At 38.6% G+C, this 25,634-nt stretch overlaps 3 protein-coding genes across 5 annotated transcripts; all 3 read left to right on the top strand.

The window, feature by feature from the left end:
- Positions 1–5,812: 5,812 nt before the first annotated feature.
- Positions 5,813–7,367, top strand: LOC121639891 (M1-specific T cell receptor alpha chain-like). The gene is made up of 6 exons (XM_041985485.1): positions 5,813–5,858; positions 5,970–6,284; positions 6,359–6,703; positions 6,775–6,900; positions 6,986–7,020; positions 7,104–7,367. Exons 1-6 carry the CDS (start codon positions 5,816–5,818, stop codon positions 7,230–7,232), a joined length of 993 nt encoding a protein of 330 aa, XP_041841419.1. The 5' UTR covers positions 5,813–5,815; the 3' UTR covers positions 7,233–7,367.
- A 7,948-nt stretch (positions 7,368–15,315) lies between these two features.
- On the top strand, positions 15,316–17,451 carry LOC121639879. 2 transcript variants are annotated; one of them, XM_041985465.1, is made up of 5 exons: positions 15,316–15,389; positions 15,482–16,183; positions 16,977–17,102; positions 17,174–17,217; positions 17,290–17,451. In XM_041985465.1, exons 1-5 carry the CDS (start codon positions 15,347–15,349, stop codon positions 17,410–17,412), a joined length of 1,038 nt encoding a protein of 345 aa, XP_041841399.1. In that variant the 5' UTR covers positions 15,316–15,346; the 3' UTR covers positions 17,413–17,451. The 2 variants fall into 2 exon arrangements, with proteins under 2 accessions (XP_041841399.1, XP_041841398.1); XM_041985464.1 differs by having other exon boundaries at positions 17,174–17,451.
- A 1,798-nt stretch (positions 17,452–19,249) lies between these two features.
- On the top strand, positions 19,250–24,128 carry LOC121639889. Of its 2 annotated transcripts, XM_041985483.1 has the most exons (7): positions 19,250–19,545; positions 20,094–20,168; positions 20,268–20,948; positions 21,045–21,152; positions 21,411–21,445; positions 22,576–22,729; positions 23,072–24,128. In XM_041985483.1, exons 2-6 carry the CDS (start codon positions 20,114–20,116, stop codon positions 22,693–22,695), a joined length of 999 nt encoding a protein of 332 aa, XP_041841417.1. In that variant the 5' UTR covers positions 19,250–19,545; positions 20,094–20,113; the 3' UTR covers positions 22,696–22,729; positions 23,072–24,128. The 2 variants fall into 2 exon arrangements, with proteins under 2 accessions (XP_041841417.1, XP_041841416.1); XM_041985482.1 differs by lacking the exon at positions 23,072–24,128 and having other exon boundaries at positions 22,576–23,060.
- The last annotated feature ends 1,506 nt before the right edge of the window (positions 24,129–25,634 follow it).

The raw sequence follows: 25,634 nt of genomic DNA, 5'->3' as shown, positions 1-25,634 counted from the left end.
TTGGGTTTAATTAAAACTGCCGCAGCCTTACACTCACCACATACGGTCTGATTTTTTTTCTTTGTTAGCGTGTTTATGTTTGTTTTTGTTAATTTTTTTGTAGTCAGTCAGGGCCTCGGGCCTTTGGTGACCGGAGGAGATTAATAGCGGCTCTTTTATTTTGTGTGTTGTGTTTAATAAATTTGAGTTATTAGGTAATCTAAATTTGTTGTCCTGGCGCATTAGAACCGACTGTTCCTTTTTATGTATTTACTGGGGCGAAATTCACCTGTTGGCGTTGTCACCTCACCCACTCGCTTGCCACATACAGATACATCTGAGACTGTTTGCAGTTTATTTAGTGTTAAATACACTCAGAGAAAGTCCTGCAGGTACAGAGGCACACAATCACCGCTATTAACGAGCTGGCCAAGAAGTTGCAGGAAATTTAAGACCGTTTGGACAGAAGTAGGAGAACAATAAAAAGCCTCGTGTAAGAATAAATAAAAGGAAATCCACCTCTTGTGTGTTTCATTGGCGATGCATCACTTTTAGACCTCCAGCCTCCATCTGCGTGCCGCTTTGCTGGAATGAAGGACCAAACTCTTCACACTGACTAATCCATGCTGGCAGCAGACTGTCACCTTATTTAGCTGGAAGGGTTTTATAACATTGAAGTTTTGTTTCACAATGACATAACATATTTTAGTGGTTGAGGTTCTTATTAATATCTCCCCTTTACTTGTAAATCCTGTTTTTTTCCCCTGAGCGTGCACTCTTGGGAGTAATAATATCGAATGTGCGCCCTTATTCATTTTTGCAAACAGCTTTTATATGTAACATGTGGTGTATTAAAGGTAATATTTGATTTTGCACAACTGTCTCACATTTTACATAATTTCCTCGGTTTCATTCTGCACCGTTGATGTCGCAGTTTCCAGTTTTTCCAGATTTTGTGTGTAAAGCAGGGTCAGAGTTGCGTGGAGGTAGGAACATTTCTCCCACCAAGTTTGGTTTTTATGAATCCCAAAAGTTGACGGCGTATCCGGTTTTTGTCAGCTTTATAAATAAGGCCCCAGAACATGTTGAGAACTGGTTTCCTCACAGGACGAGCTTTAGAGTTTGAAGGCTGAGATCATAGATATTGACATTAAATGGTGCTTAAAAAAACAAAAAACAAACAAAACCCCGAATAAATTCGTGTTGTTTATCATAAAATAGAAAATAAAATTATTGGAAAACTGACATTAGATTAGAGTTTATTTCTTTTGGCTTTCTACTGAAATTATTATAAACATTTTCATGTCATTTGAATGATCTAAATAAATATAAACATATATTCAAAAAGTGTATCGATCACGAAGCTCCCAAAGTAAAAAAAAAGAGCAAAGTTGCATCCAGTGAGCCTTTAGTGAACCTTCATTTATTCAGCCGTTCACAGTCCAACATGCATGTGACTTCTTCAAGATTAGTATTGATAAGTAGATTAAAATGAACTTATATCCACTAGAACCAGCACGATGCTTCAGGAGGTGTTTTCGTCCAGACGGTGAGATAAAATGTCTGTTATAACGGACACATTTTATTCCACCGACAGCAACATTTTACTTATTAATCTACATTAGTCAGTGCATAATTTACACTTTTTACGTTTCACTTTTCTGATCTCACAACAGCTGCAATAATTTCAAATACCTGCCTGGGGTGCTTCATTTATACCTTTTTTTTAAAGTAAATTTTTATTGTGGTATTTTTTACTTCTACTTTAATTCTAATGTTCCACTTGCTGTATGGCATGAATAAAGTGTGTATTAGCATAGCAGCAGAGAATGTAATGATGAAGAAGCTGTCTCTCAGTCGGCTGGTGTGTTTTTATGTTTCTAGACATTTGCCTAAGTGGGTGGGATCCACGGTGATCCATCTATTCCTAAAGATTCTGAGAATCCTCTCAGAGAGCTCCTAACTTAACCTAAAAATTCCCAGCAAGGAGTCTTAGCTTAGGAGTGATTCCAGAACATTCTCAGAGAACTCCGGACAGAAACTCCTATCTCAGTGAAGGGGTTGACCCCCGTTGCTGGGTTTGAGTCATCATTTCTAAAGCTGTGATTGGTTGATCCTAAAAGCTAGATACACCTTTGGTGAAAATGGGCATAGAATGGACTTTCAAATCATTAAGTTAGTCATAGAATCTACGCTATATGAAAATTGGGATTTCCTGTCTGCCTCTATCTGAACTGCAGAAATTGACGCATTCTCTGCGTAAATATAGGGGAGCGCCACTACGATGCGCTTCTGGGACGCTTCTGATACCAAATCATTTACTAAAACGGCCGCGAAAAGCAGCGGAGGCCGCTGAGCGTCCATAACGTGCCGCACACGCGCCCGGTATAAAGGAGAGGTAGGCATCTTAAAAGTCCTCCTCCCTGCTCTTAACAGATCCCACTATGGAGCTCTCTTAGAGCTGAGATTATTCAGGAATAGCGTTTATCTTTAATAGGATATATTTTTCACTTTTATGGGAAACTCTAAGAAAACATGACGATTGTCAGAGTTTTCTTAGAATTTGGCCACTAGGAGCAACTCATTGCACTAAGAATCTACGGCCCCTGGTCTTCTTCTGGACCTGACAAGCGTACACTGAGGCCAGATCTGGGGGAGGGCATTACTGTCTGCCCTGAGCTGTGCAGCTGCTGCACCACACTGTCACTCCGAGAAAGAGACTGCATCCTCTGATGCTCAGTTCCACTGTAGGTGAAGTGAAACCTGTCCAGACCAGAAGGGATGATGTCCCTGATGTGCTTTAGGAGGATCTTCTTCACAAACATCTAAATTACTGGGGTCAGAGCAACAGGGTGGTAAAGGACAGGAAGGTGACGGCTGATTTTTAAGGCAATGATGGATGACCTGAGGCAGACAAACTGCAGGAACAGGCTGAAAATATCCAGAAAAACTCCTTCCAGTTGTTCAGATGTGCTGCTTGATGTATTAAAGCCTGTAAAGAAGCTGTTCAGTGTGCCAGGCAGAGTGAGATCGTGGCTGACCTGATGGCTACTGTGTTTGAAATACACTGTCCAATGCCTCTCTCGATATTTCCTGGATTGCTGCCACCATAATGCTCCTCGGTGTGCTGTTTGTATCTATATTTAGCCTGCAGATCCCCCACAGGTACTAGAAATTCTCCTTTATGATTAAAACTATTAGGATATTTTAAAAAATGTATTAAAAGAATGAAGCTTAATCTGAAAAATATGTGAAAACTCACAGACATGGGGGTAAAACATAGGTAATATGAGATATAGATACTTCTTCTGTTATGTTCTGTAACTTAATGTCAACATGATGTCTTAGATTAAATTGAATTACTATTAAATATTATCCTCCATGTCTGCAATGATCAGGTGCTTTTTCTGTATATTTTAAAAAACTACTAAATTATTTGATTGGCTGTGTGACATATCATTGTCCTAAATTAACTCCTAAATGCTGTGTGTATCATATTTGATACAGTTTCTGAGACTTATTGCATGACTTTGTGTTAAAACCTTGCTAAAAACCCTGCAAGCTAATATTTGTCTTCTGCCTCCTGGTGGACATATTTTCCACTACAATAATTCTGACATATTACATGGTAATAAACTAATTATGTATGCAAATACTTATTTATTTATTTGTATACATTTTTAACTAAATTAGATTAAACTAAACAAATTTAAAAGAACTTAACTAAATTTAAAATAAATTAATTTAAATTAAAACTCAATTCTAAAATGAAAATCAGTTTAATTAGATTTAGTTTTGGTAGCTAAAAATGAATCAAAATGCTCATCAAAGTTTTTAGTTTAATTCATCCATCCATCCATCCATCCATCCATCCATCCATCCATCCATCCATCCATCCATCCATCCATCCATCCATCTTCTAGCCCTTATCTGAGGGAAGGTCGTGGGGGCTGCTGTTAGCTTTTCCGTACTGGTCGGTTCCTGGCCGGTTCTGAACTGGCTGGTGCATTCAGACCAAAAAAGTTGGTTTGAAACCAGAAAAATTGGTTCTCAACGGGCAACAAAACAAAGCTGTTCTTCTTCATAAACCTTAGAATCATAAATGAGTAAAGGCTGGTTCACCCAAACACCAGACTGCTGTATTATTTACATTTCAACAGAATGAAATAGACAAATACATTTTAAAAAAGCTGAACACCAGACCAGTATACTGACCAATGTTGCATTACATGCTTTATTAAAAAAAAATAAATAAAAAAGACAAAAGAGTGCTTGAATAAATACTCAATAAGCTTAAGAAAGTGGAGAAGGAATACTGTAGCAGTAACAAAGACTTGGTGGACACAGATGTGACCTGATGTTCATCTTTCCAGCTGCTGGACAGATACCACCGAAGAAGAAGCATCCCCTGCTTTCGTCTTTCACAAAAGAAGACAGTAGGTTCACCACCGACCACCTGCTGAAAATGAACTCAGGTCGATAAAAAACACTGGGATCATTTATTTTGAGTAGAATCTGAATGTTGCTGCGTTACTACAGTATGTTGCCTGGCAACCAATTTACATTTCTTAAAGTTAAATTTACAATAATAATAATTTTTACTTTATTAATCCCGATTGGGAAATTTGGCTGTGTTCCTCATGTCCCAGCGCTGGTGACCATAGGCGAGGGTAGGATGTGGATCGAACGGTAAATTGAAACTTTTTCCCCACGTCAGACCGATGCAGAGTCTGCATCACTGCAGATGCCGCACCGATCCACCTGTAGATCTCCTGCTCCATCCTTCCCCCACTTCTGAACAAGACCCCGATATACTTGAACTCCTGAACAAGGGGAAGGACCTCATTTCTGTGGTCTTGCATTTAGAGGTGCTGATTCTCACCCCAGCTGCTTCACATTTGACTGTGAACCACTTAATGAAGTAATGAAAGAAACAGAACCACATCATCTGCAAAAAGCAGAGACCCAGTCTGGAGGTCATGAAACCGGATTGCCTCAACGCCCCGGCTGCACCTAGAAATCCTTTCCATAAAAGTTATGAACAGAATTGGTGACAAAGGTGAGCTCTGAGTCCAACCGTCACTGGAAATTAATCAGATTTCCTGCTGGACATGTGGACCAATTCCTTTTCTCTTCATAACTGCTTTAATTCATAGATTCAACAAGGTGTTGAAAACATCCAGTTTCCTTTAACTAGCTAACAGGAGGCACCCGGTGTGGTCTTCTGCTACTGTAGCCCATCTGCTTGAAGGTAGGTTGGAACCAGTTCTTATTTGCCCAGATCCTTCTCTGACCCTGCAGAGCAAAAGTACTGCTGGTTCATAAAGCTTGGATATAACATAAATTTAATGACCCATCCAAACCATCCTGATCACTGCACAGGAACTTTCTCATCTAGTTACTGTAAGATGATGCAAAACTGAGCATCCTCTCATGCTTATTAGCCAAATCGCAGGAGAACAGTCGTCTTGCAGCAATGCAAAATCTTTATGCAAACAAGAAGGTTGCACTTCATAAATGTGAAAGCATAGCTACACCACAGAATGTAAAACAAAGTTCAACTACAAACAAGAATGGTTCAAAAGAGCCACATGGATCTCTTCAGGCCACAAGAAAACTATTATAGCTGCTGAGAAACAATCTTATGAATGTGTTAAAATAAAAAATATGTCAAATAAATAAGATGAAATGTGAAATCAGAGCTTCTTACTTCCTTTGGTGTCAGTGTTCACACCCACAAATAGCACCTGGTTGCGTACAGCCCTTTTCCGCTGTATCTGTAATTTTTCTGTGACCTCTTTGTTGAAACAGCAGTCTGAACATCAGAGAGTGAAGGATGCTCAGGCTTTACATGCTCGTGTTTGTCCTCCAGACAGCCTGTAAGTCACTGCGTTTATAATCTTTATAGTAAATATGACTACGGAGGCCCCGGGAGAGATATTTGACCATTATGTTTGCGGTCAGTGGCCATTAACTGTCTTGTGTTTCAGATGGTGACGTGATTTATGCCAGCGCTGGAGAAAATGTGACTTTGCCTTGTTTCTATGCCTCCAGTGCCAAACATCTGAGCTGGTACAAGCAGCTAGCAGGGGAGCAACCTCAGATCATTTCCTCCATCTACAAAGGTTCAGCTAACGTCTTCTACAATAACTTTAAAGAAGGACGATTTTCAATTCATCCTGGAGAAGATTTCTACCACCTGAACATCTCTGATGTCCAGGACTCAGACTCAGCTTTGTACTTCTGTGGACACACCAGCATTACAGTCACGAAGTTTAACAAAGGGACGTTTTTGATGTTAAAAGGTAATAAAACCTCAGTTTTGTCATTTTCGGCTGTTTAAAATGAACTGTTTTCACATGGATTTCCTGTTTTCCAGAGTCTAGTTTAAGAAGTTTCCTCCAACAGCCGGAATCTGAATCGGTTCAACCAGGAGGTTCTGTGTCTCTGAACTGCACCATTCTCACTGGAACTAGTGACCAAGAGCACAATGTTTACTGGTTTAAAAGGGATTCAGAAACTTCCCATTTGGGAACGATGTTCATCCAGACGAACAGCAGCAGAAGGTGTGTTAGGAGCTCTGAAAGCGGGTCTCCTGCACACAGCTGTGTCTACAGTTTGTCTAAGAGGGATGTGAAGTGGTCGGACGCCGGCACGTATCACTGCGCCGTGGCTTCGTGTGGACAGATCCTGTTTGGAAGGGGAACAAAACTGCACGTTGGAGGTAAGAAACGTGTTTAGACAATGTTTCATCCATCTTTTTGTTATTTGTGTGACATTTTTCCATGTTTTCAGAGGAAAATTGTGACACTGTGTTGGTGCAGTATGTGGTTGCAGCTCTGGCTGCGTCGCTCATGTTGAACATCATCGTGTTGTTTATTCTCTGTAAAAAGGCCAGAAGACAAAATCTTCATCCTGAAGGTACAGGTAATTATTATTAATCAGTTTGATGAGGATAAAAGGTTTTAGCTTTCTGAAACATATCTTGATCTTGTTTTCTTCAAAGGACCGTATGAGCTTGAATGCACCACCGACAGTCAGGTTAGTTCATAAAATCCGGTAAAAATGAGTCGCATGTTGGTGTCAGACAAAGCCGGTAATGTAAGCCCTCTGATGTCCTGCAGAACGAGGCGATGGATGCTGTCCAGTACGTAGCTCTGGACTTCAAGCTGAGGAATAAGCGGAGCAGCAGACAGAGGAGCTCAGAGGATGAGACAGTTTATTCTGGAGTTAGATTTTCACCCAGGAAGTAATTTTTCTGTTAAATCAGACAAAAAAACACAGATACTACAAACAACGTACAGGCGTATTTGTGCTCTGAATGTATTTGATCAGATTAAATCCTGCTTACGTTTAAGTTTTATTAAAACTTAGCAACTTTGTCTACATACATCATCATTTTTCATGTGATTTCCGTGTTCTCTGTATTGTGATGACCTCTACTTTTGAGCACTGCAAAGCAAATACCACCAAAAAAATAATTTATAAGATGAATGTTTGTTTTATTTTGTATAAATCCTTTTGGGTCAAATGTCAAATTTATTGATGGAGCACACTTAAAAATAAACCAAAGTGCTTCACAAATGTATGGAAAAAGGAATGGAAAATTACTTGTAGTTTTAAGGGCTAATGGTACTCAGACTGAGCTTGATTTAAAAGCCAAAGATGAAAACACAACTTTCAAGATCTAAGAAGTTCTGGTTAGGTGATCTCAGTGATTGGGTCGATCCCTGGATTTTATTTAAAACTTTTATAGTAAGCAAACAAATCTCAAAATTAATCTGAAAATGGACATGAAGCCAGTTTAAATCTGCAAAAAACTAACCTGTGTTAAAGGGACATTGTGTAAGAATTACTTCCATCTAATGCTGGAATCGTAGTAATATATAATATAGTGCATTTTAGTGCGTCACTTTTTCAAACATCTATTGCAGCATATCTCAAAAAGCCTCGACAACACCGATCAGAAAGATTGGGTCTCACAGGAGGAACGGAGCTCAATGGGGAAACTGTCTGTGAACACAGCACCGGTTTTTGTCCCAGTACAACCAGATTATAAAGCCTTCCCACTGGCTCTTATTCCGGCTTACTGCGACTGAAAGCCGGTATTTACTTTGACTACGAAAGTGACTAAAATCCACGTAAACATACTTCTGTACCAATGAGGCCGGTGTATTTTAGCAGGTTACGCTGCCCATGGTAACCATGGTAACGAGCAACACTGTCTAACAAAACCGAATAAGAAAAGTCAGCTTTAGGCTAATTTAGGCAGTACCGTTGACTTACTTGTTGAGGAGAAAGCTGCAACTTCAACATCCCTTTAAAAATCTTTCTCCTTTCTCGAATTCCTTCCACCTGGGGAAGGCTAGCACGACGTTGGTCCTCCTTTTTTCTATGGTCTGGTCACGCTGCATTTAAGTGCCCTTTTTTCGCTTTCTTGGCCATGGTGAAATGGTTCCCGTGCTGCTGATGCATTTTTGTAAATTATTATTAGTAATTTATCTTCTCCTACCGTGTCTCAGTCACTGTGTTCTGGCTCGCAACCAGCTTACCTGTCATGTATAAATAAATCTAAATTTCCTCACTCACGAGAATGTGTCAGATCTTTAGAGAAGGTCATAATACACCAATGATAACACATACATACAAGCAGACATAGATTCTGCCCAGTAAACAACAGAAAATGCTTCACAATGTCCCTTTAAGATTATTTTAGTTATTTTCAGTACAGAACAGTTGTGTGCAGTTTGGCTGCTGGACAGCAGGGTGCAGCAGACACCGCAAAGCTCTCAGTCATGATGCTGAACTGTCCAATTGATGTGGGCAGGACATCAGAGAAAGATGGTTATTTAAAGTAAACAGCTGAGAAACAAGAGGTGTATGTGTGTTTCTGAGATAGAAGCCAAACAGGCGTGTCCTGTTTAAAAGGAGTCGTCCACCCACAAAGCGATATGTTCACATGACTTCTTGTGGTCGTCTGACACACAAAGTTCACATCTGAACCATGAAAGCAGCATGCTCTATCAACATAAACACTCGCCTCTTCTTTGTGTTACTTAGCTACAGATTCAACCATGTGAATGCACAAACATCACAACATACTTTTTAAAAAATATTTCATTTGCATGTAATTTCATGGAGAGATGATGTGTTTTCAGCTGCTGCAGAATTCTGCTTGATGAGAAACAAAAAACCACTTGCAGCTTCTGAGTTCCCGCTCTGGTCAAGCCCACTCACAGCGAGCTCAGCGCCAGTGGTTTTAACAGCTCCACCTCCCTCCGTCCTGGCAGGATGTCGATGTGGTCGTTTTTCTCATGCAGCTTATTTGTTCCAACCACTTCACCGTAACCCCCTCTGCTCCTTTACTTCACTCTCCCACGAATACCTTTACACATGCAATGCATGAACAAAAAGACACACTGATGAGGCGTCTGCATGATGCAGCTCATCTGAAGCCCTAATAGAAAACATAGAGAAGGAGGAGGAGGAGCCAGGGTTGGTGAAGGCCTATGATCTTTTGATACAGCTCCAGCTGCATTTATGTTCTTGATTTTGACTAATATATATGGATAAATTAAGAATACAAACATAAAGGAGGCATTTGTTCTTTGTTTACCGTTAAAGAACCACACAGGAAATTTATTTGGCCCTCACTGACCTAAATTTACTTCATTATCAGAAGTACAGTGGAAAAAAAACCCCACTTTTACCACATGGTGGTACGTCTCAGTGTTTCTGACCTACTTTCAACATTTTGAATAAAAAACATAGAATCTTAATTTAAGCACAGCCCCGACTAGCTTTGTCTAGTTCTGCTGAAACCTTAATCATCAGCTTAAATCCTTAAAACTCCAAGATATTCTTTACTATTTTTGGTATGTTTGGGTTTTAAGCCTTTTAATCCCAGTCAGCATGCAGACAAGATGTTTCCAGCCTCAGCTGTCAGATTCTGAGGCTAAAATGATGTAAAATGAATGCATCAATAGATATAGCAGCATAAAGGCCGACCAGAAGAAGAAAGCAGAATTTATTACTAACAGGACTTTGTAGAAATAACACACAGATCGAGCTTTTCTCTCAAGTCTTGGCTCATTGTAAGAGAATAAAAACACAAGTATTTTTGTAAAGCGAGACCAACAGAAACAGTTTTTAATTATATTTTACTGTCATTAACCTTTGATTTTGTTACACACTGCTCCTTTAACACTGTAACATGTATCAACTAACAGCCAGGCCAACCTAAGGGATATATGAACGTATGAGAGCAGTGATGCTTGAAATGGATGTAAATATTTACGTACTTAAAGGGAGCATAAATGAGCCTGAAGTGTAATTTATGCTCTAAGTTAAATATGAATATGGATGGAGTCTTCTGTCCTCTGCGTCCTTTATATTTCACTTCATTTTCCGCTAAAGTACCACCAGAAACTTTGGGGGCGGTGTTGCACATTATAGCTCACCAGAGGAACAAGAACAAACCGTGATGTATTTAATGGCTGCACAGACCACCACCACGTCTAGAGGCCTGCATCTTTTAATGTCTCTTCCTGAGAATGTACGTTTACATGATTTACTCCACCTCTTTCATGTTTCTTATTGTCTGAAACTGACATCAGAGTGAACTCTAACAACCACACCAACATAAATGAGTGATGTCTGACAATGTTTGACACGGATGTACCTATTTTTGTATGTAAAGGGAGCATAAATGAAGCTTTAATAAATAACCTCAGACCCCCCACCAACTGGTTGGAAGTGGAGAAGCCTCTTAGATGAAAGGTCACACCTCTTCAAAAACCAAAAAACAGAAGTACAGTTGTAGAATCTACATCAGCATATGTTAAAATCAGTATGCTCCTGGTTTACTACGAGGTTTCCTAAACAATGTCTGGGTACATTAAGCCACAGCAGGTCACTGCTAGAGAACTGAGAAAACAATAATAACTGAACTTGATTTTTGGAAACTCAAATCTTCAACATGGTAAATTTAGAGTAAATGAATCACATTGATAGTTGTATAAGTTTTGTTCTTAAAAAACATTAAAGGCTTTTAACAATGAGCACAGCCTCATGTTTCAGCTCATCATGTGGCCTGACTCAAGGTTATCTAAAATAAGAACAGCAGTTTTTTTCCATTTCAGCTTTTACTCACACTGAGAAACCCTGAACGTCACACCATCTCATTGTCAGTGCACACACCTCAGGAAGTAGGCTTTAGGTGTAAAGACTGTTGGTCATTGAAGCTTCGTCTTAACTGGATCAACAGTCGTACATATTTTACCACAGCTGTTTCGAAACCTGAGCATCCAGACCACAGAGGTCAAAAGACAAACGTGTTACAGGCTGCAGTCGTCTTTTCATTTGAGTTTTTTGTGTAAACCTTTTGCAAAGCTTGTGAACACCTTATGATATCAGTTACATTTTAATGCTAATAAGGCAAGGACTGGCAAGTCGTCCTCACAACCACACCATTTCCATAACATCCATCCTTGGTTAAGTTTTCATCTCCACCAAATAGAAAAGAGAAAATATTAGAATTACTCTGCAAACAGCATACAAGTAATCTGCCTCTACTCCACTTAGCAAATCAGATCTCAGTGTGGCACTTCTCACCTCCACATTCAGTTGTTTAATTGGGCCAAGGCTCTGCAGCATTGAAATGCTTTCCTATCATAGGAAATTAAACCGTGCATATATTCAATGATACATATTTTATTTACAGGGCTTAAAGTAAAAAAAAAAAAAAATCCTGAGCCTGAACTTTTTTCTGTGGAGCGGAGGTGCAGCGGATCTGACGCATACACACTAGGCAAACAAAAGGCAATAATGTTATGAGGACATGTGAAACTCAGTCAGACTAATTAATTTAAATTTTTCATTAAGCAATCATTTTTTTCAGTAAAGGGCAATTTATACATAAAAAAGAGTTAGATCAACAGTGAACTGTAAGTAACATTTCCATCGTTTTTTTCCCCCAAAACAAACAATATCAAATTAGGTTATAGAAAATACAAAATAAACAAATGCAATTTAATACACTAAACTACAAGTCAGTTCAATTAATAACAGCAACAAAAAGGTTAAAGTGCTCCAAGACCTGATTAAACTTTATATGAAATGAATAGAAAATAAATACAGTTTACTTCAGAAACTGAGAACTACTAAACTGAAGCCTCCAGTGCAATCACCACAGCTCATTGACACGCTTTTTTTTTCCTGTTCTGTTTCTTCTTTCTTTTTTGGTTGGGCTTTGACTCCTCTCCTCTTTAACATGAATCAGTCACCGGGGCCGCTACGTCAGCTGTGGCTGTTGTTCCCGCCGCCAAACGACTTGTATGTTGGAGAGCGCGAGCTGCTAACGGGGTCTCCTTTGTGGCTTTTAATAGAACTTTTTGCCGCTAGTTGCATACACCAGCTTCTTCGAGCACAACACAGAAACAAGTAGGCCTACCGGGCTCTCTTAGTTTCTGGCAGCATCTCCTAAAAAAACTAACCTGCTTGCCGTCTCCACCTCTTCTTCTATCCATGCCCAGCGCCATTTGGTTCTAAGGCCGTTGTCAATTAGGACGTCTTTCCCTGGCTTCATGAATTTACTCTCCATTTTTTAAAATCTGATTCTGGTAAAACAACCGCCGGCTTGGATGCTGCATTCAAGACCACTCGGAGATACATGCTACAGATTAACTTGGCGTATTGTCACTATTTGCTGAACACTGAAAACACATGCAGTAGCAAGTTCTGCTTATTTTCGAAGATGAATATATTTGTAATTTCCGACTTAATACTGTTTATTGTTCAATTCCTTTTCTACAATTCAGAGCCAATTCAGAGTCTCGACCACTATAACCATAGTTACGTTTTTTTTTCTTAAATCATAGTGAAAAGCTGGAGATCCGGCACGGTGCCGGAATACTTTAAACCCTGTATTTACACGTTTCTAGGACTGAATAGCAGATTTTAGTCTCAGACAATCTTCAGACTTGTAAATGGAAGATTTGAGGCAGGTTTAGGTAAAAAAAAAGCATCTATCTATCTATCTATCTATCTATCTATCTATCTATCTATCTATCTATCTATCTATCTATCTATCTATCTATCTATCTATCTATCTAATAAATATTTTGCAGCTGTATTCTTACTTTTTAAAATGTCACGTTTATTGAATATTTAATGAAACCAGGGTAAATAGCGCTGTTCGTCTTCACAACATGTCACGTTGTCACACGTCGCCATCCTCATACTTCTATGCGCGTTGCCATGGTTGTTAAGTCAGTTCCTCCACTAGTGGGCAGTGCTGAGTTCAGAGTTCGTACAGTGTTGCATAATATGCATGCTGCTGCACAGCTATGTGTGCCTTATATCACACACAACAATGGCAGGTAGAAGAAAAAGTAGTTCCTACCAACTTGGTAAACTTTGGACAAGTAGTAGTTAATCATATGCAGTCTGTCATATGTGTCAGCACGACCGTGTGGATAGACACAGATGTGTCCACATGCAAGGCTGCTGTCATATTACGAAGAAGCCGACTTTGCACAGATCTTTTGACAGTTTTACTGAATTTATATCATCTACGTAAAACAGCAACTTCTTTGTTTCCTTTTGGCCACAGATTAAATAAAGTTTAGGGCTAAAAAGGTGAAAAAAAGATAAAAAAAAAGATAAAATGTGACCAAGTGTCTTTCTTATATATATATATATATATATATATATATAAATATATATGTATATATATATATATATATATTTATATATTATAATATTTAAAATACACAAACACAAAGAAACTCATCTCTTTGTGCAGAACTGGTGTGAGCTTCCAGCTTCCTGCTTTGCACGTCATGCACTGAGCTTCCCGTGCACCACTTTTTCTGTTGTTCATCCATGAATTTACATTTACGTTTCTGCATTTTCTAGCTTAACTAGATTCTGGACATTCAGATCTAAAACTCCTGAACAACTTCTTCCAACACATTGCGAAAGCCACCAGACCAAAACATGATCCTCATCCTATTATTAACCTGTGCGTCAAAACTGCTGAGAAACTGAAGTTGAAACCTCTCCCCGGAAAAAGTTTGAATGGCTTCGCATCCCCCATGGGTGCAGAGCCCATCCGAGACTATATGAGGAGGAAGAGTCATGCACACTTATGCAGCAGTTTTGAAAAGAGGCGCTGCTTGCCAACAGGCAGATGCTTGGGGCCCTGAGCCAGAAGGGGACCGCTGATTGCCAACCAACTTTGAATGAAGACAGAGCAGTGACCATGTGGAGAGTTTGCAATGACAGGGGCCGACCACTCCCTGAAGGGACCCCACCTCCACCTCTCGGTCCTGCTGCAAGTAGCGGTGCATCTTATATAAACAAACCAGACAGAACAGATTTAGAAAAATGGAAAGTTTTCTGTCTGGCAGTGACAAGAGAAAGATAGACAAAACAGGAAGATAAAGAAAGAGAGCAAGACAGTGTTAAGTAGTGCAGATAATCCAGAAGCTGGATCTAGGACAGAGAACAATATATAGTATAAACCTTAGTGTGTCTTATGGAACATGTGCTTCTCAGAATTTCATGTTTATATCCTTTGCTGGGAACTTCTCTAAGTGCAGAGTACAGTCCTTTAAGACAGACCCTTATCAGGAAACAATCTACTGTAGTGTGTCTTACACAATGCTATGTTTAGATACTCCTAGAAGCCTGTAAGCATGTCCACACATGATTTCTAAAGCAAAGAGCAGTCTGTCTACAGCTGCAATGAAGTATAGTCCTAATCTATGTATTTTTAAGTAATTCTAATTAAGACATGTTTTTGTTCTTTTCCAACTGGACTTTTATATGTATTCAGATTTTTTATATTGTGTTTTTTTTTTTATTTTACTTACTGCATAATTTTCTCTGTTTTAATATCTTTTGGGACAACAGGGTGTTTACATTCATACTAAAAATCCTCATATGTTTGTGTGCATTCAGGTCTTTGTCCCTGTTATGAAGGGAAGACAAACAAAGAACATATTGATAAACTTGTGCCATGACAGGTTTTTTCCTCTTTCAAATCTCTAAAATTCCCATCAAATCTGCATTTGGTCATTGTTGTGAACCAGATGTGAACGAGTCTCCATTCCTTTACTAAGAAATGCTAAATGATGTCTTCTTGGTGTGTAAAGTGTTAGCTAATAATATGAAACAAGAATGATTGACCGATCACCTCTTCTACCTCCAGTTACCTGATCAGACGGATCAATCAAACTGGAATAAATCAAAAGTCTGGCTTCAGACCAAACAGCTGAGATTAGCCAATCACAAACAGCTTTCGTCTTCTATAAAAGAAGGATGCATCAGTCACAGACAGCATACAGCCAGCAGAGCTTCAGAGATGATGCTACTATGGATATTTCTTTTCTTTCTCTATAAGATCTGTGAGTATTCAGTACATTTTTTACGATTTCTGTGGCATTAATTTAATTGAAGTTTTGAACCTACATATATCAAAATTATGCCTTTTTTGCAGGTCAGGGGACTTCGGTCAACAAAACATCACAAATAATTCAGGATGTTGGGGTTAAGACGGTTACAGTTGGAGAGAAAGTGACCTTACACTGCTCCTGTGAACATAGTGATGTAACTTTCTTTTCTTGGTACCATCAAAGTCTGGGTGGCAAACCTCGCATCATATTGAGTTGGATGAAGCACAGCACAGAAGTCAGATTCTCCCCGGCTTATAGCACAAGGTTTCAAGTTGTTTCACAAACTCATAAAGGCTTGAACGATCTGGTAATCTCAGACCTTCAGCTGTCGGATTCGGGGACGTATTACTGTGGGACTTCAGTGTTCAGTCACATTGAATTTGGACACGGAGTTTTTCTTCATGTCAGAAAGTCTCTGTCCATCTTACGATCTGCTGTCCATCAGCCCGCTGTGGAACGACTGCCACTGGGAGAGTCTGTGAATTTGAGCTGTTTAGTGTTTGCTCATCCATGTGCAGGAGATCAGAGTCTCTACTGGTTCAGACCTGGTGGGTCTCAGCCTGCAGTCATGTATCCCAGCGACAGACAGTGTACAAGCCTCTCTGATGAAAAGCATCAGTGGACAAACTGCACTTTCAACCTTGTGATAGAGTCTGCGAGCTCCTCCGATGCTGGAACTTACTACTGTGCTCTGGCTTCCTGTGGAGAGGTTGTCTTTGGAAAGGGAACACGGGTTGAGATTGTAGGTAGGTGATGATGAAAATTACAGCTGTGTTCAACCTGTAAAACAGACATGAAGTTACTCATTGAGTCTGTATCAATTATAGTCAACTTATTAAGACCTGAAGGGAATTTGGGGGGTTCCAGTTAAAAATGACATACCTAAAAATATTTGATTATTTCTCAGTAATAACAAATCCTGTGTAAACCATCTTGGTATCAAAATGAAGCTAACATTCATGAGATTTTATCAGAGGAGGAAACGTCACCACAGATGCTGCCGTGTTAAAATAAATCAGGATGGAACAAGGAAAAAAATGAGGATTTTCTCTTCGCATTAATCTTTTTTTAATATTTTAATTTATAAATTAACTGAAAATTTGCTGCAGCCGACAAAAAACTCCAGAAAACCACAAATCAACATGTGGAGATTATCTCTGTAAATATTTATGTGCTGAAGTGAAACAGAGCAAAGTTACAGATGTTTTAGTAAAGACATAGCTAGGCGTTTTTCATTCTGCTATTGAGTGAGGTCCTCTTCATCCAATAAAGAATCTGGGACACACAGCTCTGTCCCACTGTCTTTAAAATCACCTCCATAACCTTTTCTGTAGTGTGATGTTTCTTTTGGGATGTCTTTATATCCAAAAGTAGCTAAAAAGTGGAGAAAAACACTGCAAACATCGGTGGATGCGTGCATAATGCTAATGCATGAACATGGAACTACAGTATAAACCCCTCGTAAATCCAGCTGTAATCAGCCGCCGGTACCGGGGATGTTGTGGCTTATTAATATGTTTCTTTCCTTCTTTTTTGGAGGTTCCACCACCATCTCTCCTCTCCTGGTGTATTTCCTGGGAGCAGCACTGGCAGTTTCCATCATTGTGCTACTTCTTTTGGCTTTCATCTTGTACAAGCTGAAATCAAAGCTGGGCATTTGTGAAGGTCAGATTTGGAGAATCAGTATATTTTTTAAGCAATAAACAGGCAGCTGATTCACATGTTTTGCTTTGCAGGAAGAGTTTCAGACTTGACACGTTCTGCAGCCTCAGACACTGCGGTAGGTCAAATAATGTTATCACATCAGTGTGTTTGTTACATGATTTCCTCATTGATTATCTGTAACCAGCAGAGCCGCGATGAAGACAGTCTCCATTATGCTGCTCTAAGTCTGAAGAGGAGCAGTAAACGACCTCATCAAGAGGACAACTTGGACAGTGTTTGTGTTTACTCCAGAGTAAAGAGCAGAAAGTAGCGAGGGATTAACTTCCCGTTTAAAAACAACTCATCACATGACTGAATGTATGATGTAAAATCGTGTTATATGAAAATAAAACATATTTTTTTGCAGCATCTGTGTGTTATTGAGGTCATAGGCTCCTCGTCTTTGCTTTTACAGTAAAATACTGAACAGTGAAAGAAACAAACTCATGAAAAATCCCCTTCGATCTATTTATACCATTGTAAGTGTATGTCGCACCTTTCAGTCTACAGTGGTCTCGCGCTGTTTACCTTTCACTCTTGTGGTGAAGGTGGTGTGAACTAGACGGCAGAAGTTTCCACTGGTGGAAACATGAGTCCTTGCAGCGTTAAAGCACAATAAGACTGGCCTGAAGCTTCCAGGTCACAGCAACTTACACCTGAGCAAGCCTGGTCTCAAAGCACATCCTCTGCTAACAACTAGCAGGCAACAGGCTGATTATAATCAGCTGAATTAAGTAGTTTTAGATACATTATATTACTTTTTACTTAAATATAGTAATATTTCTGCTACTGTAAGCAATAAAATGATGCTCAACGATTTTAGGTGGAAATATGTCTGTTACATATGTTTTCCTCAGTCCCTAATGCTCAACCCAATGGGCTCCCAACAACATCCCGAAGAAAGACTGCATAAACATGCTACCGGTAAGAGGTCAGTGCTTAACCTTTTTGTCTTTGCAAGTCTTTTATAACATCGCAGAATCCAACTTGTAGATAAAAACACAACTTTTGTCATCTGCTTTTAGTATGTAAAAATATTAATGCTTGTACTCATGAAACATCACATGTACCTCATTAGTTTGGCGTGACGTAGCGGTCACCCAAGCTCACTGAAAAGGCTCATTCATGCTCTACAGTAGAGATAGATACGGAGCCTTTTGACTAATATGTGTAATTTTGTCTGTTTTCTGAAAGCTTGCAGATGCATACCTTGACACGGCAAACAGAGGAGTACCTCTGGAAACTGTGGGGGTAGTATTGTCCAGTGTAGCTGATGTGTGACCAGTGAAAGGAACAAAAAAGAAGAAAAAACAGTGATGCATTTAATGGCTGCACAGGCCCCTGTTATCTATTCTATTCTATTCTATTCTATTCTATTCTATTCTATTCTAGGACACATGGAAAATTGAGGGCAGCGACAGTTGAAACGGAGGAAACTACTCGTACATGTAAAAAGAGCATAAATCAGCCTTAAACCAGAATGTGTTCGTGATCGCTGGAAAATACCTTTTATGTTGTTTTTGGTTGTTCCAACCATTTAAAACAGAGAGAATGATCATTACTTTCGGGCATTTTGAGTAGTTAACATATGAAAAGAGCTATATAAGTACAGTCCACCATTTACGTAAAGAAAAGTGTCTTGTGAACTTTTTGTAGGTGTGATGGCCGCACCTACAGCCACACAGCTAAAGGGGGTAACCCCAAACACCAACACATTTTAGTTATGTTAGTTCTTCACTTATGACTATTTTATTTACGTATTTGTTATAACTTAGTTGAAATGTTTTAGTTTTGTTGTTAGCATGCAAGTTTAAGCACTATTGTATTTTCAGTTCTGTCAAACTTTTGCTTTTTTGTTTAACTTGTACTTTTCTCTTTTACAGTTGGGGGGGGGGCGTGTGAAAGATGGGGGGCAGAAGATTTGGGCAAAGCCACATGGCCAGGAAGTGCCATGAGCTGGTAAGAGCACCCTCTAGAGGGGAGATCATTAGTTTATTTTCTTTAAATATTTAGATACGTTCTTTTGTTTTGAGTAGTTTAATTGCTCAGTCCTTTTTGTTAATCCTTTTTGTTTAGTTTATATGTTAGTATTTGTGGACCCCCTCATGTGTTAGATCAGCCGGTAAGTTCCCCTTTATTTCCTGTTTGTGAGGTCAGGTTGGGTTTTTGTTTGGTTAATTTGGTTTCTTTTATGTTGCTTGTTATTTAAACAGTTAAAGTTACTTTGAGTTACCCAATACCTAATATGTTGTTTGATATAATGTTTTATATTTGATTTTTTGGGGGTAAATAAAAGCTTTTTTTTAAGCTTTTCTTCTCCAGCTCGGTTCCTCACAGTAGGATCATAAAGACCCGAGTCAGAGCGTGCCAGAGGCTGCAGTGAGCCTGTTTGAATGACCTTAATGTAAGTGGGATTAATCAGATTATTGGAATAATCAGAGCAGATGCATCTACATGTACTTCTGAAATGCAATCTTCAAAAAGTCCTGGTCTAGACTTTCTATTCCACTATCAGATTTCATAGCCAACACGGCCATATCCACTGTCTTAGCGTTAGCTGTGCTTAACGTGGGAGCTAATAAGCCTGAAAAATAGACTACATGTGCTTAATTTATACAGGAAAACGTTAAAAAGACATTGACATTGAAGGACTTGCCTCAGTTTTTCATTTCCAGTCCAGTCTGTCCAGTTCTGTTTAAATAAATTCAGTGTTAAAACCAGTTTGTCCAAAGATCAGGACACTTTTTGCTTCACTTAACTTCAGATGTGACTCTGTGGTCATGCTCTTCTTTTCCAGCTCTGCTCTTACTGAAGATCTTCCTGTGCATGCCTTTCTAGTCTAACATGAATACTAAAGCAGGCTCTGATCATGTGATCGCTCAGTAATTTCTGGTTGGTCAGACACACCCTGTCCTGTTTCTGAAAAATCAAAACACACTTATTTTCTCACAGTGAGCAGAAATTTCAGTAAAATGGCTCCTCCAGTGTTTGCTGGCTGTGTGATGTGTCTGTTCCTGGGAGCAGTCAGTAAGTTGAATATTTTCTATCTAATTACATTTAAATATAATCTGTTAGTATTACTCTGCTTCCTGTCATTATTTAAAATATTTTTCATTTTTGTCTCAGTTTTCTCTGCAGCCCTCTCATCAGCTCAGAAGACTTCGTCATCTTTACATTTTGAATCTGTTGATGTTGGTCAGGATGTGAAACTGGATTGTTCCTATGAAGATGGTTCTGCAGTGGTCTTTTTTTGGTATAAACAAACTCTGGGTCATAAACCCCAGCTCATATCTAAATTCTTTAAGCATAAATCAAATGGCTCTTTGAATGGTGAGTTTGGGAAAGATTCACGGTTTGCTCTAGAAACTAGCCGAGGTAAAAATGACCTGAAGATCTCAAACGTGCAAATATCAGACTCGGCTACTTACTACTGTGTAAGCGGCTATTCATATGTGTTTGAACATTTAGCGGGGATTATTGTCCATGTAAAAAGTTCTGTTTCTATAATCCAAACCTCAGTGTATCAGTCAGAATCTGATACCACCAGAGACTCCAAGACTCTGAGCTGTACAGTACAGACTGGGATCTGTGATGAAGAACACAGTGTTTACTGGTTCAAAGACTCTGGAGAAGCTCTTTCAAGAGAAATATACACCTACAGAAGCGGGAATGATCAGTGTGAACAAAATACCAACACACAAACACACACCTGTGTGTACAATCTGAAAATGGCCAGTGCTGGAACCTACTACTGTGCCGTCGCCTCATGTGGACAAATTCTGTTTGGAAATGGGACCAAACTGGAGGGTAACAAACATCCCAATAAGGCTGCTTCACTTCCTTAAATAACAGCTGATACGTGACATTATCTTTTTGTTTTTCTTCTTGTTTTGTGTTCTGTAGACTCTTCTTTGCTGCTGCAGGTCTTGAGTGGAGCTTTGGTATTCAGCAACATCCTGGTGGTTATCCTGACATATACGGTGTGCAAGACAAAAAGCAACAGATCAAAAGGTGAATTACTGATTAATTCATGACACATCCGACCTTACATCGTGAGTCTTCTTAGTCTAATCAACTCATTCAGAGTCCTGATTAAAAAAAAACACAAACATATCATCAGCATAAACTGATGCAAATCTCAAATTTACACTCATTAGTTTTACTATAAAGGAACATTAGCACTTGTGTGATCTTTATTTTACATGCATATAAACTTCACTGGCAGTTGTGAAAATTGTTTAGTAATTTTCTTGTTTTTACAATAAACAGATCCTCCTTCAGCAGCCACGGCTCCACATGCAGAGGTAAGTCTGTTTTAACACCTACATCCAGGGGTTGAATTGGGATTTGCTATGTTACAGTCCTGAAAAATATTATTTATAAAATTGTTTTGATTAATGTAGTTTATCTATTTTTGTGGCAGATAAACACGTTTGACCCTAGAATATGAAAGTCTTGATTATAATACAGCATCGACTCACTAACTACCCACATGGGTTTTTCCAAACTTTACATTTTATGATGAGGATGTAAAAAGACCAGAAATGCAAAGTTAACTGACTAATAAAAGTCGTATTTGTGATTTCAGACAAATAATCCTACGATCATCCTAAGAAAAAAATGCTCATGAAAAATATAATTGGCTGTTTGCATTTAAGAAATTTGTGTTAAATTTTACTTTTGTTTCCTCAAATATAGACATTCATTTCCCCTCATTTAATTATTTATTTTTTTAGGTCTTATTTACATATGCCACCCTTTTTCCAGTCTATGCTCTTGCATGCCCCCCGTCATCAAAAATCTTCTCAACCTACCTCTGCTTTGAGCAGAAAAAGACCAAAACTGGTTCGTTTTCATTGTCAATGATACATAGCGTCCTAACATGTTAACGTTAACCTGTTAGCATTTGACAGATTAACACTGCCATCTCTTGCTATAGTTAACTCACTAAACGTCTACAGATCTGATGCTGTTACTCATTTAAGACCCTCGAACATCACCTTCCCATTTACATTTACTTTCCTGTCCTTCCTGTAACTGACTCAGACTGATGTCACAATGTCTCTGGATCCTTTGAAATAATAAAAAAAGGTAAATCAGCGTAGATCTCTAAAATCTGTGGTCACTCTGTATTCAGAGCTACAGAAACAAATTCTAGGTATCTGGGAGTTCACAGCAGAAAATGAAACACAAAGGAATTTTATTGTCTTCATTGTTAAAAATATTCACGATAAAAGTTTAATACTTAAGAGCACATCATCTGGCCCCCGCCTTCATCCACACACTTATTCAATAATAATTCTGTTAATAATACAAATTTGTGCAGAAAAGATGACTTTTTTCTAATGTGACATTTTACAATTGAAATGGAAGGTTATTTCTACAGAACATTGTTGATTTAAACTGGGTATGACACCATTATTCTATTTCTTAGAGTCACCAGGATGAAAACAATCTCCATTATGCTGCTCTGCGGGATATGAAGTTCAGCGGATCGAGGAGGGAGCGGGGTGAAGCTAGCAGAGAATGTGTGTACTCCAGTGTGAAGCAGTAGAGCTGAACGTCTTTCATTTCTACTTTGTTTTAATGTGAGTAGAAATCTCTGAGTTTTTCTGTAGATAGAGAATATAAAGCTTTATTCAGCTGTGTCGAAGCTGAGTTCTTGTAATGAGACCAAAAACAAATCAAAGCTGACGTATTTTTATTTTTGCCATGTATATTTTTTAGCTTTGCATCTCTGTTGTGAAAAAAAAAAAAAAAAACACTGTCCACATACAGAAAATGAACATTAAACAATATTAGTCCCCTGTATCTCTCTGTGTTTTAGTATTTAAGATATGAACGCAATTAGGCTAAACTAAAGCTACATTCTGCTTCACGGTACTGGGAATGTCAGCTAACACCTTGTTTCATATGAGTTTCTTCTTCAGATGCACCGACCACGCCACCTAGTGCTCAACGTGAAGATTTTCTACATCAGCAATAGAAGAAATCCAGTGTTATTAAAAATATACATGGAATTACAGCAATAAAACAACTTTAATAATTCAAGTTAAGAGGTCATTTTTTTATTGAATGCCAAGGGAGCTTGTTAGCATGTTACATACTATGTTTATCCAACTTTCTGGCTCATCTTAAAGTTTTTTACCGAAATCCTGCTAAAATATTTCAACATACTTAGATAAATGGAAAGTATTACTTTGTACTTCTGTAAGAGATTGGGAGAGTTACCATGTGAAATGAAATGCACTTTCAACTGAAGTGTGCAAGCCATACATGAGTTTTGTATGGCTAGCATATAAAAAGTCCTGCATGTAGAAACGAGGCATTAAGATCTTTTCTTCATCCTGAACATTCTGCATTATCAATGACTCTGGTCACCCAACCACTCTACATGATTTCTTTTTGTTATTGTTATACATGTTTTAGCAACAAAAAGAAGCTTTAACAGCTTCTCAGCTAAGCTAGCCTCTTATCTTTGCTAAAAGGGAAGTTTTAATAGCTAAACATTATTGTTTTGAGTTAACCTCTAAACTTGTTTTCTCTAGCATTAACTACTATAACCGTCACATGTTAGGTGAGATGTTCCTTTTAAAAATTTGGTTTAGGATTTTAGCAGGTTTTGGTAACTAAAAAGTAATCTTTAGGGATGGAGAGATGCTTTAGCTAAACGTTCTTGCTGATTAGCTTGTTAACTGCAACCAATAACATCAATTGATGGCAGTCGCCAATAATTACCTGTTTTTTCTGGAAGTCTTGTATTGATTTTGAAAATAAAAAAAATGGATACAGAAAAAAAACAAAAAACAAAACACACAGACACATACACACACACACACACACACACATATGTATGTATATATATATATATATATATACATATGTATAAGAAATTATTAAGGCTCACTGAGTAGACAGTGGTTTGTCAGGTATTGTAAAACATATTTATTTTTTTATTTTTTACATATTCTTTCATTTAAATGATCTTTATACCTGTAAGATTATAATAAATGGCTTTGATTTATTGAAAGAGTTGGATGCTTTTACTTATTTAAAGACACTGTGATGAAAGTAGTAAAGCTGCACAATAATTTTTATAATACAGATTTCAATGGTTCCCTGGCATTAAAGAGAAGTGCCAACAACCCCCTCCTTAATATTAGTTTCTCTCTGATATTGACCCTCTTCTCTATGAACTAATCTTTTCTGCTCTCTACCAGCGGTGTATACTGAAATATCAATGCCTCCAATACCAGATATTTTATCTCATTCTCATTTTAGAATGTTGATATTTTCCCCAAATACCAAAAACTACACGATTGATCATAAACTGGAACACGGTGGAAAGTAACTATACTAACAGGATAGTTGCCCTTGTAATGTTCCCACCCAGTAGGTAGGAACTACATCCTCCGCCTGCCTCATTCATATGTGAAATACAGCAGAGTAAGTGTTGCTGCAGCGTGCTTCTGCTCAGGTCAGCTGAACAACGACAGAACACAAACACAGTCGTATGTGGAGCTGAAATAACTTTATAAACAGCAACAACGCAGCACATAATGTGTGTGGAAAGACGTGTAATGTGGCAACACCACAAGCCACTTTAAACATCTGAGAATTAATCATAACACAGGTCACAATGAGGCAATCAGTGGTACCACATCACTACTCTCTACAGCTTGCCATGTCATGGAGGAATTCTCTGTTCAGTCCACTTCGCAGGGATCTTATTAGGTAATCAAAAAGCACCACAAATTTTCATCACAGACTGTATGTACACATATCATGGTTTCCCTTTACATGATGCACATTATTTGGTTCCTACTTGCATTTTTCATGCATGAACACAAGCAAGTTTTAGGAGAAATTACCAAAGTTGGTCTGAAATTTTTTCAGAAAGTACATCAGTGGGAGGCCTTTGGCTTGAGGTGCACTGTTGCCTGGAATGTGAAGGTGGAGGTGCAGGGGAATGGCTGTCTAGTGTGTGCAGGATGCAGCAGGTGATGCAAAACATGGGAAATCACAACACGCTGAAAACAGCAGATGAGATGGTATCACATGCTAATTTAACACAGTCACTTGGATTTATATCAAATCACGAAAATGAGCTGCACAATATGGCAACCACACACAGATACTGGAACCTGTGATGGAAAACGGTGTTTACTGGTTCTGAACCAGGACTTATTTACACCCACAGAGGCAAGAATGATCATTGTAAGAGCAACCCAACACACACATAGCTACAACCTGCTGATGAAAAACCCGAATGAGTCTGAGCTTGTTCCAGGTTCAGTTACTTCCAGTATGATCACACTACTAAACAAAGTCAGTTAATTTCTAAACCATAACTGTGGCTTGGGGGTGACAAATTAATAAAATACCAATTTCACCATCAGAGGTCTGTGTGTCTGCATAGAAAGGCATGGTTGGGCATAATGAATTGCTATGAAATATTAAGTGTAAACTAACATTCACTTAGGTAAACTTCAG

This window comes from Melanotaenia boesemani, chromosome 5 (genome assembly GCF_017639745.1).
Source record: "Melanotaenia boesemani isolate fMelBoe1 chromosome 5, fMelBoe1.pri, whole genome shotgun sequence".
Classification (NCBI taxonomy): domain Eukaryota; kingdom Metazoa; phylum Chordata; class Actinopteri; order Atheriniformes; family Melanotaeniidae; genus Melanotaenia; species Melanotaenia boesemani.
This window is presented reverse-complemented; position numbering and strand designations above follow the sequence as displayed.